Below are 19,740 nucleotides of genomic sequence, written 5' to 3'. Positions count from 1 at the left end.
TATGGCGAAGAAGCGAGGTGGTAAACGTTCAAAGAAGCCGATTAGACACAGATTTGTTCAACATCGGAAATTCTACCATTTTATGAGAGCCCCGGAAGTGATAAGCTAATACAGCAACCCCGAAAACCCGAGGCCGAAGCTAACACTGTATTCTCATTGGCAGCATTATGGGCGGACCCAAAGTGATAGAACAACATTTTCGCTCTAGAATCCCTGTTAGGAGTCATCAATTATCGATAAAAAATGGGTTCGGATAGACTTTTGGAATCCGAGCCGCTGACTAAGCGCTTTGCTCGCTTCACCAAACCTCCGATTGGATCTTGGCACGTGGCCCCCACAATAAGGCGGCTAATTTATCTGATTCGAGATGACATGGAAGAACAACACTCCGACTTTTCTCTTCCCAATGCTATAGGTAGAAAATTTTTCAAATAAGAAATAGCTTCAATGGGACCTCCAGGACCTTGGAACATAGTAAAATGACAATAATAATACGATCTTTATTTGCTCTTACTCTCTCACGTAGAATAATTCTCATTGGTTGCTGCCTGTAGCCCCGGGTTGCCCCGGCCTTCCGACTTCGTATTTGTTTTCACCTCCTTTTACCTGTTATGGATTATAATTCTGCACATTCTGACTGTACCCAGATTATCAGATGCGGAGTTATCGGCATAGTTAAATATCTCCGACTCCGACTCTCCGGGCTACCTCCCACTACACGTTGGCAAATTGCCCCTAAATGATATATCAGCAACAGACGATACTACATTTAGGATCCGGCTGGGAATTCCATAATGACTGTGAACAACAGAAACATGATAGATACTGCACAGAACACATATGTCCAGATGTCTTTCTAAGCAAACTAACCTTTTCCCGACTTCAAGTCCTTTAAACCCATACAACATAAGAGATCAATTGATGCAATAAGATGATCGGCGATAGTGAAACCTTCTTGGGCAAGATCAACAAGTGGCCAAATTCGTAGTCAATGTCGACAGCTGGAATTCGTTGGCCCACACAGTAGGCTGCAAACTGGAGAAAGAAGACGGGAAACAAGATACTCGTCTCATACATCCCTGTGCTACGCAACGCACGAACTACTACTGACAGGGCCATGGAATGTGATACAGCTTCGTACATTATATCCAAACCAACGATATTGTGCTTCCAGGGCACTCGGAGGTGAGTGGACGAGTTATTCATACTCTCATGAGCGCAGTTAAGGGACTCGATATTATGACGATCCAACACGATAGGTCCTTTCCCCCATGCCTTTCCTCAATTCCCATCCCGTTTCCATTTGCGATTACAGTTTTTGGTTTCTAATTCCCGGGTCTGATTTACTTTCATTTCCTAGTCTAGATGTGATGAATAATCCATTTATGTCAAATGACACCTCGAAGGAAGCTACCTATCCACAATATTGCAAATGTTCCATTATGAAACCCAGGTTGCCATCTCCCACCTATGCTAGTTTCTCCGCTTCTGGATACAGCTCCGCCTGCAGCTGTCCAGCCAATCCCCCCGCTACTAATGTCCCCGACGACATGGCCATTACTACCGCTTTGAGGGGCATGGCGCAGTCACCCGCCGCGAATACTCCCGGGATGGACGTGGTGTAGAACGGCTCAGTTGTCTTGATATCGCCATCGGAGGTGAGGTGCAATCCGAGTTGTTCGGCGAAAGGGCCATTTATTTCCGTCTTGGGCCGGTGGACCTGTATATGGTCAGTTTCCAGCACACTGTGAACTTTGGGGTGGGGGTGATGCTCACTAGGAATCCTTCCATATTCTGAGTACCGTCCTCAAATCCTACCTCCACGTCCGATAAACCCGGTCCCTTGACCAATCGCGTGATAGGCCTGCTGTCGACCTTGAACCCCGTATCATGGGTGGCTTTCTCGAGAGCCAGGGTAAGCTCTTCCGCACCGTGGGTATAGATGGTGACGGTCGTGGCGAATCGCCGGGACATCCGTGCAACGTGCATCGCTGGCTTTATACTAGCCATATCTCCAATGGCGAGTACTCCGACGGACTTGCATCCTCGCTCTTCAAAGCCGTGGCAGAAGAGACAGTGAAAACTACCGAGCATCAAGAGGCATAAGCAATGGAAACAGCAAAGCGAAAAAGAAACGAAATTCAGAAGGAACTGAACGATGCTTACATTCCCCGGCCCCAGCACTCTCCATAACCCGCAATATCGGGATAAATATCGCGGACCCCATTCGCAAAGACCAGCTTCTTTCCCGTCCACACTCGCTCTCGCGAGTCAACGGCATTAAAGCCCCCTTCAATGTTCCGCTCGACCTTCTTGATCTCGACATTCTCAAATTGGATCGTATCGTACCAGGATATGATACGCTGTCTAGCAGTCTGGCGGAATTCTTCTGGTGGCGTGTGATCCCACGAGGCCACATTGTGCATGTGAGTTGCGAGAGCATTGCGATAGACCCCGGAGTCAAACACGATAGCTCTATGCAGTTGGCGCGCGAGGCCTGTGGCAACTGATAGCCCAGCCGGGCCTCCGCCGATGATGAGGACGTCGAAGATGGTCATAGCCGATTTGATGTTGTGATTGAAGTTCAAAATTTCATGTCACTTGAGATACTCAAGGGGTGGTCTTATATATATTCGAAAAACGACCCCTTTGTCTCAAATCCTCTGGCAACAAATACGTAATCTGGGTACCTGGGTAGTAGGATTAATCAGTACCTTGTCCGCACCATACCCGCTACAGTCTCGTCAGAGGCGTTCTAGAGTGACGGACATCAAATATAGTCCAGGCCACCATGATAACAAATCAGATCCACCATCCTGATGGGGTCAAATGACCAATTCCAGCGAGAGAGGAATCTGCTGAGTTAATTAAGTAACTGAATCTTGCATCAGAATCTGAGTCCATATAGCTTTGGGCTTTCTGATCGGCCGCACCTAGGTTACTGAACAACTACATTTCCGTCATCAATCTTTACCAATTAAGCAGAAGAACCAATGGAGGTACCTCTAAGTTTAAGATACAGCAGGCTCGACTAATCAGTCCCCGAATGGTCTCTCCTATCTGCTTTTCCAAACTTTGAAATTTGGATGGCGCTCCTCGGAGACTTTGCTGAGATACTCTCCGAGCTCCACGTGCCTAACGTCCCGTTGCTTCGGTCCATTGAGATAGGCCAATAGGAGTCTACAACCTACGTCTTTTCCACCACCAAATGTCTTGCTAAAAGACTGCGGCCGGGAAGTGTGCAGCTTCTGAAGGATCCAGATACTCTCTCTCTTTGAACAAGCAGGCTGTGGAAGGTCCCAGCCTATGCTAGCCAATCAATCATCACCCGTTCCCGGCGCTCGGGGCGAAATGCAGTTGTTCTGGGCGCATGCAACTAAACTGTGACGGGCTTGTAGGCTATTCGCGTTGAGGATATTAGCAACCCATTATTTTCATACAATGAGAGTATAGAATATCATTAATTGAATTGATTATGTGTGAATATATAATTTCGTAGGAACACTAAGGACTATATATATTCGAGAGACATGCCTCCGGCGGCTTTTCCCCTAACAAGAGCACGACTTCCCATGTCGAGGGTCCACACCATGATTTGAAGGAGACTTTCGAAACTCAACGGTAGCTGGAATATGGAGCAATTTCCCAGATTCAATTGACATAAGACTCGACCAGTCATTTCCAAATTGTCAACAACACGTGACCCAAGTAATAGTTGAACATCACCCCTTTCCCCTTCTTCCCACCAATGTATCTTATCAAATTTTGTTCTTTTTCATGGCAGAAGGGGAGTTTACTTCCACTAATCAAGCGCAATGCCCAAAAAGTCTCCCCCTTCCTCCTCCGAGCTGGAATTCAAGTCTTACCACGATTATAACGGCGACCGTCCGGTACAAACCCTGATATTTCATAACAATGGCTCTTCATGGTGGATCAAAGTTGTCGTGGACTGGTCACTGCCGCAAGTGATAGTGGATTTGGGCTATCTCCAACGCCGGTCTATCCCTCGAAGATTTCTTGAAGCAGTTGATTTCGGCCAACTGCGGCTGTTGGAGGATACTGTGACAATGATTACCTTGAACTTGACTAAGCAGAGCCAAAACTCGATCACAATACGAGATGGGTATCAAACCTCAGCAAACTATTTTATTTCTGCTGCTGGTCAAATGTGCTACGAGATCACGGAAGATCCAAAGAGAGTCACGTACCCGACTTTAGATCGAAATAAATGCCTACCAACAGTTGAGGCTAGTTCTCTGCAGAATATCGAGGCCATCGCTCCAAGGGTCTCCACAGTTATATTTAAGCAGCAGAAATTTGCTTTTAAAACGATCGACCACCCCATTTACGAGCCCGGAGACACTGATCATATCTTAGACGAGATCGATGCCCTTACACAACTCCACGGACAGCCAAACATTGGGCAATTAGTAGGACTAGTCGTATCGGACAACCCGTACAAGACATACCAGTCAACCGACCTACCAGTTGTGGTTAGAGGGTTCCTTCTCGAATACTACCCCAAAGGGTCACTTGAGCAAATCATCGCGGAGGATAAACTCCGAAATGGTTCTTTATTGATACAATGGGCTCTACAGATTGTTAGAGCGTTAGAATCATTGCATAAGAGAGGTCGAAGTCATCTTGACATTAAGCCCTCAAATATTGTTTTTGATGACAGCGAAGATGCCATCCTCATCGATATCAGTGGGACCGGCGGTTATACGTTGGAATGGATCTCTCCAGAGATGCATATTTACCTTCAACAAGATGGTGAAATAGCAGCTGCCAACGCTCCATTTGGAATGCGGATTGCTACAGACTGCTGGGCTTATGGAAGAGTACTCTCGACAATTGCCGAGAAAAGTGACATTCGGGCAAGCGAAATGCTGCAATCAGTTGCTAATGATCTGACGGTGGCAGGCCTCGAAGCTCGCATTTCATTACGTGACGCTCTTACAAAGCTCGAAGAAAAGAATGATGAACGGTGGCCATAGGCTGGGATGATATTCCATAGAAAACCAATGAATCATAATCCCAAGGACAAGCAAGAACCAACTAAAAATTAGCTAGCTGCGACCATAATGCTTGTGAATCAACACGACCGTATGGTCAACTAGGCATTTATGAGTAGCTGGGAATTATTTCACCAAAATGTAGTCATTACTGCTTCGTGATTGCAAGCCTGCATAGTATTAAGGAGAGGTCTTCAAAGACGTAATGCTTGCTGGCCCACAATACTACATGTTCATGTATATGTTACCCTATCAATGTAGCAAACAATCTAGCAAACAAAGATCTCAGTCTAAAACCAGACCGGCAAACAGTAGGGATCACCTAATGCATAATGTTTGTCATGATTTTAGCCTTTCCTTTTTCTTCCTTCTTTGTGACAATGCACTTTCTCACGTAGCAATTGCTGTTTAAATCCCCCACTTCCTCTCTCCCTCCCCCCTTCTTCTCTTCAAACTCTGTCATCCCCAATTTCATTGGCAAGACTTTAAAAGTATGGTTCAATGATAAACGAGACCTATGATAAAGCAGCAGCTAACAAATACTGATCACTTTCAGTTGAATCCTTCGAAATCATTCATGAACCTTTCCAAAATTTACAACCCATCTGCCTACATTTACAACCCATCTGCCTACATAACCCATCTGCCTACATAACCCATCTGCCTACATAACCCATCTGCCTACATAACCCATCTGCCTACATAACCCATCTGCCTACATAACCCATCTGCCTACTCTTCCTCCCACGCCCTTCTCACTACATAACCCATCTGCCTACATAACCCATCTTCCTGCATCACCCATCTGCCTACATAACCCATCTGCCTACATAACCCATCTGCCTACATAACCCATCTGCCTACATATACCAGTAAGATACCACCCTTCCCGTCGATGATCCGTACTCAACTGTAGTTAACATGAAGCTAACAAGAGAGGAGGGCTTTGTAACAGGCATATCCTAACTCTCAGAAAGGAGAAGTTCAAGAGCAGTTATCCCATATCCGGCTACAGACCGCACACTATTATCGGGGTTTTCACAATCTTGGTCACAGAGGCATGTTGCGTGATTGACATGGCTAGATCGATGGCCTCCCTGGCTCTATTTAACCAACCTTTGACCAGCATTCCCTTGCTATCTCATCAGCACGGCAGTAGCGCCTCGAATGAAATTCTCGATAGTCTGATATCGTTGGGTATATATATGCTATGGGCTTCAGCTTATGGAACTTTTGGTTCGTCCATGGTTGGTACTCCACTGGAGTACCTCGGGACATGCTGGTGTGAAACAAAGGCTAACAGGGACTAATTAGATCATACCTGATAAATTGACCTAAGTGAGATGATCCATGATGTTGTGGTACGATTCGAACAGGCCGCCGGGCATGTCCTCGTGCTGTCTCATCTTGGTGCTTTCTCTGAAGCACAAAATGTGGCTGGAGGTGTGACCATCCGCTTCCAAGCTTACATCTCGGATGGCGATACTTACAAGACCCAAGATGTGGCAATCGTATCTCGGGATACGCCGAGTCAACTCCTGGCTATGGGGGAGTTGAGATGCCATGGATAGAGACAAATGGTACAACCCTATGGAGAATTTACATCCAAAAATTGGTCAAGCGGTTGAGTACATGCTCGATCGGAAAGTCGCTTACGGATTCCACTCTACGTACGACGATACGATCCTTTTGCGCCATGTGATGGACCAGCGAGCGTGGAGAACCGGAGTATCCAGAAGTTATAAATAACAACACGACTGATGGTTGGGGGCTTATCTAGCAAGCAAGGCTTCCAGATGAACACTCTTACTTCTCTGTTCTTCATTCTTCCCTTTTGAATCTTGTCTCAAATTTTCTACTTCGATTCCACTTCCTTGGCTAGTCTTGTTGTTGTACCCGGTAAGTGAACTGGTCCCCTTCCTAAAGCCTCTAGTGTTAATACCAAGTCATGTCCATAGGAATAAACTCGTTCCAAGGGGCGAAACAGCTGGAGGTTTTGAGGTTAACACGAAGGGTGAATAATGTATCCGTGCTTCCTTCCTGTTTGTGTCCTAGGCATGTTAAGACAGGAAGATTACCTTGGCAAAAGGGCGTCCACTGCGAGACTGAAACACTTATTCTTGTATCTCTTGGTCATGGGCTATGGGCTAGAGGGATTCTAGCCCAAAATATCATCCCTATTCCGCTGAGGATGAAGCAGCTGCGTATCCTCCACCGATAAAAGGACGATATCCAGTCGATTGTGCTGAGATTGTCGAAATATATACCAGCTGGTCCGGCGAGTGGGTGGTGAACCCCCCTAACCATTCTTATTAATTTTGCTAATACTCTCACGTCATTCTTCTAGCTCACGGGGATAAAGTCGCCACCCCGAACCATGAAGGCAAGAAAGCTATTCCTAACGAGTACACGCCAACTCTCTCACCTATAGCTTCATCTCTAGATCCATTGACTTTGTCTTTGACACTGCCGTCTCTCCGCGACTACTAGCAGCACTGTGTGGCTTACCCAGATTACCTTCACAAGTACGGTCTATCGATAATAAGGGCAGTGTTCACTATATGTCCAGCGCAGCAATCAGTTTCCGCCGTAGTGTTACTTGTGTCATTTAAGGCGCTCTCAATAGTCTCCCGCCCATGGGTCCCCGTGTGACGCGCGTTGGTATAATGCGCTGGTAACTCACTCCGCCAAGATGCTTGCGGAGAAAGACACGACAATACAGAAATATGAGGATCTGAATCTGATGAAGTGTGCCGTTATCAACAAAGGTTGGGTCGATAGTTCCGAGGATGGAGCGTCTTCAAGCATGTCCAGGATCTGGGAGGAGATTCTTTGCTTGGCCAAGAAGTGACGTTGCTTCCCTTTTTCTTTTGTTTTTTTTCCCACTGTGACCTGGTGCGTAATATTCTATCCCGCTTTATTATATCCTGCTAACATCCCCAGGCTCTCACGCAGATGCTCTAGAGCACAAACCTGTCGCCACTTATCTCTCGTCCAAAGGTGTGGTCTAGGATCCAACTGCGCCGTACACCGAAAAGCAACTTGGTGGAGTTGCTGAGATCAAATATCGACTTCTGATTGAACCACTTATTGCCGTTATGACATAGTATTATATTTCTAATTATGTGTAGGACTATCTTCTCGGGGGTGTTAATTACACAATGAATCGACTCTGTGCCTTAAAAATTGGCATATCCCCGTACAACGCACTTTTTATCAAGGCCTGATCTTTCGAACAACGCAATATTTTGCAAGGAGGCAACCTCTGTGTTCTCGGCTGCCAATGCTGGATCTTGATGCCCAACCGTCCTAATTGAGTGCGGATGAACAGCGCGATATTCAACGTCGTGAGAGTCTTGACTCTAGATACAGCCCGCGAGCATCTCCCTTTTGCAATTTTGGAGTGGGAAATTGCAAATGAGCCATTCAGGGTATATAGTGAAAGGTGGAAGCGTTGGTTATTCTGTTGTCACAATAAGCTTGGATCCTTATGGCAATTCTTCGTTAGCACAACCTTCGTTAGCAATGTCTTCGCCACCTATACTAGCGCAGTATATAGGCACTCGGCTCTCTGACCTCCCTCGCACTCCAATCAGCGGATAGCATCTTGATTGTACTCAGAGGTATAAGAAATCAGAAGCTATTCAAAAGACCGCTGAATATATACACCGTGGTATCACGGTATCACGATGACTGTGACCTTCTACCTGCAAGAGAACATAGGACAAATAAAGCCTCTACCGGAAGGTATGGTTACTGTACAATTTTATGAATATCAGCTAATCCTGGTTTCTAAAGCGGCTATTTCAGTCGACCTTTGCCCTACACGGACTATCGGCAACCTCGAGTCCTTCGTGGGAGGGTTCTTGGTGAACGCACTCCCCATCATCCTCGATCATATATACGCCATAACGGTCAGATTATCTCATTTTTGCGGAGAAAATACAGTTTACAAAGGCTAAATATAGTCATCGATGGGTAGGGGGACTGAGAGATGGCTTCGATGGTACTATAGAGAGGGGCTTTCGTAGAATGTCTTCCCACCTATATCTCACTGGTCTTTAAAGTTGGTATTGAGGGCTTATTCAAGTTATGAATGTGTACCAAAGGATTTGAATTTGAGGAGCAGTGTATTCTCTAAATTATCCCATCGCTAAGTCTGAACGGTAACTCACTCCGACTTGCCCTCGAGTCTTTGGCTAGCAATCTTATGAGATAACGCCAACATAGACCTTGCCAGTATTTCCAAAATGGGGATAGTGCAATCCATGGATCTTGATACCCAGTTACGTAGCTCCACGGCCACATGGGAGTCAACTCCATACTCGGAGACCGGGTTAGAAGGATTAATATTTTCGACCGGGATAGAGAGATGAGAGGCAATCTTCCTGATGAGCGCATCGCAGATTACAATGGTGGCTTGGTCTACCGTCTTTGCGGCATCCATTTCATCCTTCAACCCTTCCATGGAGTTGCCGAGCGAAATGGATTTGCCATAACCCTGGAACTTGTACCGGAAATGGGCAAACAAGGGTGCGTCAAAGTTTCCAAGCGATTCGTTTTCTCTCCATTGGCCAAGGCCAGTTACAAGCTGCGCTGCTCCGCTCGTCGATTGAGAGATTGCAACTTGGATTAGGGATAGAAGAGTTGGCGTATCAGTCCCCTGGAATCCCTGTCGTTCCATCTTTACCGCTAGATCCTTATTTTCAGCCAAATGGCCAACATCCGTGATCGTTCCGAGATCCAAAGATATTGCTGGAAGACCTAAGTTTCTTCGATAACCAGCGAATGCGTCCATGAAAATGCAGCCGGCCGCATAGGCAGCTTGTGTGGCATTTCCAATAACCCCGCTGATAGAGGATAGCATCAGGAAGAATTCAAGATCGACGGGGAGATGTCGATGTAAGTTCCAAGTGCCATAATACTTCGGGCCCATAACATCCCGATACTCGTCTAATCTCATATTTTCGATATGAACGTCTTTAAGCACCATGGCTGCCTGGATCAGCCCCCGTATTGGAGGCACGCAGTTTGACAGATCATGAAGCATTCGCTGGACTTCGGTCTCGTCGGATACGTCGCAAGGTCGGGTGGTTACCTGTATGCCCCTTTCCACCAGATTTCTCACTGTCTCCTGAGACTCATACTTTGAGAGGCCGCTTCGATTGACTAAAATTAGGCTCTTCGCTCCATTTTGTGCCATCCACAAAGCAACCGCCCTCCCGATGCCACCAAGCCCACCGACCAGCATGTATGATGCATTGGCGCGGAACAACGGTTGGGTTACTCTAGGGAGTGTGGCCTATATCGTGTTAGCTGCAGGCAAGTAGCTTCTGAGATATGAGATAAACTGTACCGTTACAAGATTACCGTCTTCCACGCGAACCACAACATGCTGGCGAGTTTGAATTGCCGTTAGTGCTTCCTGGATATGTGAAACAGGATATACGTCGATAAAGCCAGGCCCTTTGAGTCGTCCTTGACGGAACAAGCGAAAGACCTGTGGCCATATCTGATTGGCAAGGTCGGGCCTCTCCTTTTGGAGCTCAAATATATTGACAGTAGACATGGACATGTTCTGGAGACATGGTAACGGTCGGGTCTTGAGGTTATTTGTTCGAAGTCGAATAAATCGACCAAACGGTGCCGTGCAGTTCTGGAGGATTGTGTCCTCTGCGGTCTCGAATGTGACTACCACGTTTGCTTTCTTGCCATCGGTCAATCGTGATAAACCCTTTGCTATATCATCTTTACCACTTATAAAGATATGCTCCCGGGGTATCCCGTACCTTGAGCCGAGCAAGTCCTTTTCATTGGGGCTCTGCACGGTCGCGAAAATGCGAGCATCCCTCAGCAAATACACTTCCAGAAGTGCTTGGCCAAAATGACGTCCGGCGTCATGGACGAGAACAGTATCATTGAACTCGATCAGTGACAGACGGTTCACAACATAATACGCAATTGCATATGCTAGAGGTAAGGCCGAAGCCAGCTGTAATGGCATTTCATCATTGATCCTCTGGAACGCAGATGCGCGATCGTGATAAAAGCTTCTAGCAGTTCCAGCTCCAAGACATGCAACTCGGTCACCTACGGTGATGCCGTGGACCCCGGCGCCGACTTTGTATACTATGCCGCTGCACTCGAGCCCTAGGGTGTCATCACTGCTCCAGCCAAAATGATTGTGCTGGATATCGCATTGATTCAGGGTAAAGCAGTGTACTTTGATTCCAATGTAGCCGGCTGGAAGATCTGTGATCTCCGAGTCACTAACAAAACGTGGGTTATCAATCTTCCTGGAAAGGCGGAGAGGTTGCTGAAGCTGGTGAAAAGACTGTTCGGAGACACTCTCAATGTCGTTAATGCTGCCCATGTTCTTGTTTGCCTTGAAACTCTCTAGGACTCGTGGAACTAGCAGTTGCCCATTTCTCTCCGCATATTCTGTATCTTGATCTGTATTTTCGTAGAGGAACCGAGAAACCAGAAGTCTAGCAATAATTTTGGCGGCATGAGATTCTGAGAGAGGATTTTGCGCATCTAGGTCAAGGGTCACAATTGGGTTGACACCCGATTCGGCACGGGCTGTTCTTGCAAATCCAACAGCCAAGGCCGCGTTTGGGTTGACAGCCTCAATCGTCGCTCCTTTTGTTATCCAAAGAACGCCTCCACTCTGCACAAATATTGCTCTTATCTTGCTGAATATAACTTCATTGGGAGCGGCCAGCAAGGAGGACCTTGAAGTATCCAAGACCAAACATATCTGATCTTGACAATCCAGATTATCGAGGTGTGTCACATGCACCTCACATGAGTTCTTCTTGAGCTCAGTGACTAGATGCCTGACAGTTTTGGCGTTGTCCTCGCAAACAATGGAAAGCTTTCTAGCCGATTTTTGAATTTTCCGCTTTTTAGCCACGATGAACTGATGGTTCTTCTTGGAGTCTTGCTCCGCGTAGGCATCAACGTCGGTGAAATGCGCATCTTGCAAGATCTCTTCCCATTGGTCCTCTGTCCACGCACCCTGGCCGAAACAGAATTCGTCTGTGGACAGGCAGTGCATGGCACCAAATAAGAGATTTTTTAGAACATTCTTCTTTGGATCGAAAGGATTGATTGCGATCAAGTAGCCGGATGGGCTCAAAAGGTCATGAATTTTGGCGAGGGCCTTTTGTTCACAACGTGCAGTACACAAGCCGTGAGGCAAGACTATGATATCGAAGGAATTTCTTCCAAATCCTTGTTTGGGGAAATCCTTACCAAGATCCAGGGGCTTGCATTCAACCCATTCTGACCACGCCTCCAGTCGCTTGGACGCGTGTTCAAGGAAAGACTCGCTTTCGTGGGCAAAAGTATATTTCCCGCAATGAGGTGTTTTCTTGAGTGTCACAAGATGTTTCAGAAAGATCTCCGCTATCTGGCCTGTGCCGACCCCAAATTCTAGAATGGATATATCTGGCTTTCCGTGGCCAATCAACTCAACATATTTTGCAGCAGCCCGGTAAGAAGCATCCGCTGAGAATATATCCCAGAACTCATCCAATAGGCGATCTTCGTTCATTAAGGTCGAAAAGTCTACTTGGTTTCGAATGATACCCACTAGGTTGTGACCGATGACTGATAGGAGGCCTCCTATCGGGATGGAATGTATATTCTCCAAGTGAGATACTGATATCGGGGTTTGACCGTCATGTCGTTCCAGTACATCTTGGAGGTAGCACCGGAATCTGCGGTGAGAAGGGTCGAATTCCATTGCCTCCGCTGTGCTGACTTCCTCCAACGCAGCTCTAATAAAACCGGCTGCGCTCTCGTCATGCTCTCCTTGATACGTAGGGTCTTGAGCACCCCTATTCTCGTCAAATAGGAATGCCGCATGATTGCTGGAAAGCAAGCTTGCATCTGGTTTCCAGTCAATCTCATAAATGATGCGGTTATCTTTTAGCTGCGCTGCCGGTTCAAGACGCTCGAGCCGCGCACATCGTAGCCCACGAAGTGAAATAGTTGGTTCGGTTTCGAATTGTGTCTCGTTACAATTCACCGCGACTATGCATGCCGTCACCTCTTTTTTTGGCATCGGGCGCACATGGGTACAAATGGTCATAAGCTCTCCCGGTAAACATATGAGACTGGAGGATACAGTCATCTCTTCAACGAAGACAGGTACTGCAGGTCCTTCCTCGATTCCCATACCCGGGGGTAAAGCAGCAAAAATGGTATGAAATAGACTATCCAGAATGCATGGATGGATCAGAAGCTCATGCTGAAATGATGCAGGCATCACGGATAGTGTATCTGGTATAGTGACTTCTGCAAAGCACGCCCCGTCTTTAGTAACACGTGCTTTTGTCATGTTCGCAAAACATTTTCCGTACTCCAGACCTGAGGTTTGAAGCTTCTCATAAAAGTCAGCGACGTCAATCAGCGATATTCCATGAACTTCAGTCCCCAATGGAACCGTCGCATAACCATCAGTTTCTTCAAATGTATCGCCTGAAGGAGCAACTCTTTTTTGTGTCCCGACCAAGCCAGTGCAGTGCTCAGTCCACCTATTCTCCTCGGAGATAGAGTATATATGGAAATTGTACAAATCTTCTTGGTCTTGTATCGACTTTTGAAGAGATACCATAACCTCGACGGCAGAGGTTTCGTTGAGGACCAGCGCTGACTGAATTGTCACATCTCGCAGGACATATCTAGCAATCTTGTCGTCGTCCTTGTTAAACTGTATGGATGCTTCAATTGCCATGGCTAGATAGCCTGCGGCAGGGAAAACAATATTCCCCTGTATTTTGTGGTCGAGAAGCCAAGGGAGTTCTGAGGTTCGAAGATAATTTCTCCAGCGAGGCTCGAATGGACATGCCATGTTGTCTGGTGCGCCAAGTAAATCCATCCGCGGCGAGCTTCGGTTCCGATACATTTTGCTCACTCGTGGCTCTGCCCAATATGACTTTGTGTGATTCCAGACATATGATGGAACATCAACCAGCAACTGCGGTGTTCTGGATTTCTTAATCCCCACAGGGCGGTTGATTGCACCAAAGTCAACGGGGTAGTTAAGTGATGCTAATGTCGCGACTGCGCTGAGTACTGTAGTGAGTGCGTTGGCCTTCCGTGTTAGCACGCTAATATAGTTTATATCGGCAGAATTGAGTTTCTCGTCAGCCTGCAGAATTTGCTTGATTGGCCCGGAAAGTGCCGCATGGGGGCCGATCTCGATGAGACAATCCACTGATGGCTTTTGGGCAGCCCTGGCTCTTCTTACTCTGGAGGCCCCTGTATGCCCGGCACGCCGACCATTTGTTTCAAAACACAAGGTCCTCAAGGACGTTGCGAATTTCACTTGCCCGACCAAATTTGACACCCAGTACTGAGCATCTAATCTTTCCAACGGAACAGTCGTCCCTGTCACAGAGGAAAAGAACGATCCCGATCTTTCCTTCTTGTCTTCCGATATTTGATCTAGTCCTTGGGGTTGGATATGTTCTATCAAGGTGTGATACTGCTCGGCAATCCGTTCTATATGAGGGGAGTGATACGCGACGCCAACTTCAAGGCGTCGACAGAACACTTGTTGTTCTTTAAGTGTTTGTGCGAGTTCATCAATCGCAAGGATATCGCCTGAAATTGTCACACTCGATGGACTGTTGATACACGCGACCACCAGTTGTCTGGATTCGAATACATCCAAGTAGGGTTGTACCTCTTCGGCAGACATACCAACTGCCATCATGGTACCCTTGTCCGGTTGGTGCTGCAGAAGCTGGCTTGCCACAGCCCCCCTGTAGTATGCAACTGACATTGCATCATTCATGCTGAGTGCACCAGCAGCATATGCAGCGGCGATTTCCCCACTGGAATGACCTGTTACGGAGTCTGGATGTATACTCCATGATTTCAGGAGGTCGACCAGCGCAATCTGTAGCGCTGTGCACACAGTTTGGCTTAGACTTGGGTGGTTCAAATGTGAGTCCTGAGGAGGCTTTGTGATCTCCTCTATTTTCACTATGTCAGTCCACGAAAGGTTTGAAAAGCTGATATCTGTTTACCTTCCACTATAAAAGGAGATCCAATGTCTTCCAAAAATCTGTCAATACTCAAAATTGATATTTTGAAGACAGGGTAGGCCCGGAGGAGCTCCTTCCCCATCCCAGCCCACTGTGCACCTTGTCCAGTAAAGACAAACCCAAGTGTTGGCTTCCTAAGCGCGCTCCTAGATTTGACGCTCTGAGAGAGTGAGATCGCCAAACCCGCCGTCGTATCTCCGACAACGGCTGCCTTCCACGGAAAGACGGATCGCCGCTCATTTACGGTGAAGGCGAGATTGTCCAGAAATTGCTCTTGATCAGTTCCATGCTCCTTATTGAGAATATAATTACCCAGAGCCTGCATCTGCTGAGCACAGGTTGTTTCATCGAAACCAGAAACCATAAATATGCGACACAAACCAAGCGGTGGGCTAGAAGTTATATTATCATGACCTTCCATCGTGGGGGTCGAGATGCTCTGGTTTTCCTTGAGTTCCCAGCTAGAGAGAAAGCCTTGGGCATCTTCGACAATGACATGCGCATTGCTTCCACCGTATCCGAAGCTGTTCACCGAAATACGACGAGGCCCTGTTGTTTCCCATGGCTCAGGACACAGTTGAACCTAATTAACATTAGTTTCCAATTCTCAACTTGGATGAGTTTTCAGACCTTGAGTTTCCAATCATCGAGGGAGATAAGTGGGTTGATCTTGTCAAAATTTCTGTTTGGCAGAAACAAGCGGTTTTCCAACATCAGCACAGCCTTAATAACACCAGCCACCCCGCTTGCGCCTTCCAAGTGACCGACGTTGGTTTTAATGGAGCCAATCCTCACAGGATTGTCAGGTGGACGACCAGCTCCAAATACACGAGCGATTGCCCCTGTCTCAACTGGGTCTCCAGCCAATGTCCCTGTCCCATGAGCCTCCACGAAATCGGTTTCTGAGGGATTCAGATCAGCCCGCGCATATACGCTCCGGATCAAGCTTTCTTGGGCTGCCCCATTCGGCAGTGTAATTCCCGCCGTGCGCCCGTCCTGATTGGAACCCGTGCTTCGTATCACGGCCCGGATCTTGTCTCGGTCGTGTAACGCCTTGGCCAGGGGCTTAAGAATGAGACAGCCAGCTGCCTCACCTCGCGCATACCCATTAGCCTTTTCGTCAAAGGTATGGCATTTCCCATCAGGGGACAGAAATCTGATATTCGATCAGTCTACTATTTCCGGTTCTGGTGCCGCTTTACATACTTCATCATGCTCATGGTTGACATAAACTCGTGGCTCAAGATTAAGTTGACACCCGCTGCAATCGCTGTTGACGCGTCCCCGGTCTGTAGGCTTTGGCATGCTAGGTGAAGTGCCACAAGGCTTCCCGAGCAGGCTGTGTCTACTGTGACACTGGGTCCCTTCAAATCAAAGAAATAAGACACCCTGTTTGCCGTCATCGCACGAGACTGTCCGGCGTTTGTACACTGATACATAGGTAAACACTCGGGGTCCCGGAGTAGTAGATCCGTATAGTCCGCAGAGAAAGACCCTACGAAGCACGAGGTCTTTGTACCCATGATTTTATTCAGGGGAATGCCAGCTATACACCATTAGCTACGAAAGCTGGATTCGAACCAATGACCTACCATTCTCAAGACCTTCATATGTTACCTCCAAGAGCAATCTCTGCTGTGGGTCCATGGCCTTACTTGTCAACACTTAAAGACCTCGACAATATTCGAATTTGGACTCACCGCGGCCTCATCACTTGCCATGTTGAAAAAAGGCGCGTCGAACACAGATATATCCTCTTCCAGAAAGTGGCCACCTTCCACGTTGATCTACTCCCATGTTATTGATTGTTCCGACAAATTGCTTGTATGACTTACCGTTCCATGGCGGGCATGATCTGGGTGATAAAATGCTGCGCTATTCCACCTCGTAGCTGGGATTGGGGACCACGCTTCTCTACCCTCGAGAATCATTTCCCACAGCTTCTCGACATTTTTGGCATCCGCTGGTCCCCGAAATCCAATCCCCACAATTGCTATCGGTGTACATGATTCCACAGCCAAGTTTTCCAGATCATCTTCTGAAGTGATCGCTTTTAGGTGGTTGGCGCTGGCTTGAGGCGACATTGTTTATTTTGATTTGGTTAACTTCGGCTAATAACCATACTTCTCAAGCTAGGGAAAAGCGAAAGAGCTAGCTTTTGTCAGGCCAGGGCAATGGGTTTTCCTGTACCAGAGCGATCCGTCTACTCGACCTTCTAGCGTCATTCCTTCTCGGTAGCAGTCTACATCGGACATGTGGGAGGGTTTCACCTTATTCGCCGTGAGGTAAGTATTCGGGTGCAACCCTCAACGGTGAAATAAAACTCAATGCCGGTGATTGCCTGGATCTGAAACACATTTTCTACCTTCGCAAAGAATCTGCCATATGCCATTACAACATCCTGTAAGTTATGTTCCACAGCCGCAATCATACTACTCCCCTCTTACAAGAGACTATTCTTCACGCATTTTCGCCCTCTGTCGCACAGTGGAAGTAAAGAAGCTTCCTCTGCCATTGGTTTCACGAGATTTGCCTGCAAAGTTTTCGAATTGCAGTGGCAATTATGGCGATATTCTTTCGATCACTAGGGACATCATGGCCCTTCCCATGCACGGCAAATGTCGAATACCTCGCAGAACAGAGCCGATATAAAACCATTGAGTACTCAAAGAGTGGATCTTTAGCCCCAGCAATATGCACACAGGGGATAGAAATAAACCCGTCTAATCCTTCCTCTACAACAGGATTCTTCCCAGGCTCCATACGGAATGGTGGTAGGGAATTAATGAATATTGCGCATCGAAACAGCGCAGGTTGATTCGGATTCATCTTGGCGTGGTGAATCATGAATCCAGCAGCCAATGTGCCGCCATGGGAGAAGCCTAGAACCCCATCGAACGGCCCTTCTAAAGCAACTGTTTCACTAAGTTGCTCGTACGCCTCCAGAATGTCGGACTCATCGCTATCCTCGTGGGAAAAGGTGCGTGGGAAACGGTAGTAACTGTAGTACGGACCCTCATAGTATCCGGCGATTCCAGGCCCGGGAGCAGAATCGACGTCCCCTTCCAGGAAAGAGAAGGTTGCGGTATTATCACGTTGTAGTTCACGCATGAGACCACCTGTTTAATTAGAGTTTTGTGTCTCGTCACTAAAGCAGGAGCATGCATACTCAATTGCGACTGTAGAATCTATTGGGAAATTAGGTTGCTGTCAATCCCCTATCGGCAGAGTTGGTAGCTTACCTTCTGATTCGTCCCCCAGCCATGGAGACACAAGAATCGTAGTGGCATTTTGGGTAGCTATCGACAGATATGGAACAGAAGTCACCGTTGTCATCAATAATCACTGCGACTTGCCATGGTGATTGTCATGTCTGCCGGCGACATTTTATATCTTCCTTTGTGGCAAAATGGCAACCAGCAACCCACGGCGGAAAAGTGTTCGGCTTCAATTCATCGATATGCACGAACGACCAGGGGCCTTGAAACTCGCCGGAAGGAGACAGAATACCTTCTGCCTGAACTCGGTGAAGCTCGGTGAAGCTGCCGGTTGCACGGACATGTCGATCCAATCTTCAAACTCCCACAAAAGCCACGGCGGCTAGGTATGACCAATTGATATTTCCAGGTTGCTGAACGTGTGTGCCAAGGCAGGTCATATCACATTGTAAAAGAATGCTAATTGAAAGCCTGCAATATCCTTTCGTTCAGTATGGCTGTTTCCCAAACGGGAAGTACAGACCTAAATGGGACTAGTCGCCGTTGCCACTTCTATTTACATCCCAGGAACTGGCAATAGACTTGAAGTTGATGCCAAGTGTGGCAGCATGGCAGAGATTATATTGTAAAGCAGCCAGAATCTCATGTTTTTCAACACCTAATAAATGCCCTGATAAGGCTTAGTGGCTGATCAATGACTCTCAAGCTCACTATCTTGCTCAAAGTCGCAATCTTCGTATTTCCTGCCCTTTTCTTCCAGGGGAGGAAGGCACGATGGGGACTTTCTCCCGGGTGACGGGCTAGTCTGGTTCGTCCCTAAACTCCTTGGACCATCCGACTCATTTCCCAACGACTTCGCTCTTCCTTGTGATGATGATGGTCTAGCTGCACCCTTATCACAGCCCTCGAGGCAATTACATATCAGCTCTAAGCCCCTTCATGTTGCCTGGTGTACTGGTTGCTGTAATTCACGACGATGACGACACCTCAGCCTAGCAAGCAAAATCAAACCGCCGCTCAGGCTCGGGAGATTAAGTGTTTTCCCTCTCAACATTTCCCTTGCCGAATTAATTAGATCCGCTTTTTCCGCTTGCAAAATGTTTATGCACAGCTGCTATCTCTAATATTCAACATAATCAGGTTATTGGTTCCTTACTATGCTGGCAAACAAACCCCACAGTACCGCCCGTTGACGTAGTGAGGGTCAGAACCTCCAGATATCTCCAGATGATCACGACTCTGAAACAGAAACTTCATTTGTCATCCCCTGAGCTTTGTGCTGATTGTTTCCCTGTACGGAGGATTCTGTACATCATTCTCACTATGCGCCAATCATTCGCTCTCGCTCGGCCAATCTTTGCCCGGCCCCTTTTGGTGGTGGCAAATGTTTATCACCACTGGATCCATTGTGGCTCTCTTGACCAATCGTATTGGTCGATTACAATT

General features: G+C 47.3%; 4 protein-coding genes across 4 annotated transcripts; 1 reads left to right on the top strand and 3 right to left on the bottom strand.

Moving 5' to 3' along the window:
* Positions 1 to 1,468: 1,468 nt before the first annotated feature.
* On the bottom strand, positions 1,469 to 2,558 carry gliT (thioredoxin reductase gliT; the record flags this gene model as incomplete). The annotated part of the gene is made up of 3 exons (XM_040788186.1): positions 1,469 to 1,720; positions 1,777 to 2,083; positions 2,167 to 2,558. 3 exons carry the CDS (start codon positions 2,556 to 2,558, stop codon positions 1,469 to 1,471), a joined length of 951 nt encoding a protein of 316 aa, XP_040651958.1.
* Positions 2,559 to 3,815: 1,257 nt separating this feature from the next.
* PGRI_004720 (uncharacterized protein) lies at positions 3,816 to 4,997 on the top strand (the record flags this gene model as incomplete). Its single annotated transcript, XM_040788185.1, has 1 exon — positions 3,816 to 4,997. One exon carries the CDS (start codon positions 3,816 to 3,818, stop codon positions 4,995 to 4,997), a length of 1,182 nt encoding a protein of 393 aa, XP_040651957.1.
* A 4,189-nt stretch (positions 4,998 to 9,186) lies between these two features.
* Positions 9,187 to 17,160, bottom strand: PGRI_004710 (putative polyketide synthase; the record flags this gene model as incomplete). Its single annotated transcript, XM_040788184.1, has 8 exons — positions 9,187 to 10,317; positions 10,372 to 15,005; positions 15,059 to 15,659; positions 15,707 to 16,232; positions 16,283 to 16,622; positions 16,669 to 16,726; positions 16,777 to 16,863; positions 16,912 to 17,160. The coding sequence occupies 8 exons, from the start codon at positions 17,158 to 17,160 to the stop codon at positions 9,187 to 9,189; spliced, it is 7,626 nt and encodes a 2,541-aa protein (XP_040651956.1).
* Positions 17,161 to 17,596: 436 nt separating this feature from the next.
* Positions 17,597 to 18,366, bottom strand: PGRI_004700 (putative DUF341 family oxidoreductase; the record flags this gene model as incomplete). Its single annotated transcript, XM_040788183.1, has 3 exons — positions 17,597 to 18,195; positions 18,246 to 18,264; positions 18,319 to 18,366. 3 exons carry the CDS (start codon positions 18,364 to 18,366, stop codon positions 17,597 to 17,599), a joined length of 666 nt encoding a protein of 221 aa, XP_040651955.1.
* Between the last annotated feature and the right edge of the window lie 1,374 nt (positions 18,367 to 19,740).

The sequence above is a fragment of the Penicillium griseofulvum genome (assembly GCF_001561935.1).
Source record: "Penicillium griseofulvum strain PG3 chromosome Unknown contig_79, whole genome shotgun sequence".
Lineage (NCBI taxonomy): Eukaryota > Fungi > Ascomycota > Eurotiomycetes > Eurotiales > Aspergillaceae > Penicillium > Penicillium griseofulvum.
Note: the sequence above shows the minus strand (reverse complement) of the source record. Positions and strands in the feature narration are given on the sequence as shown.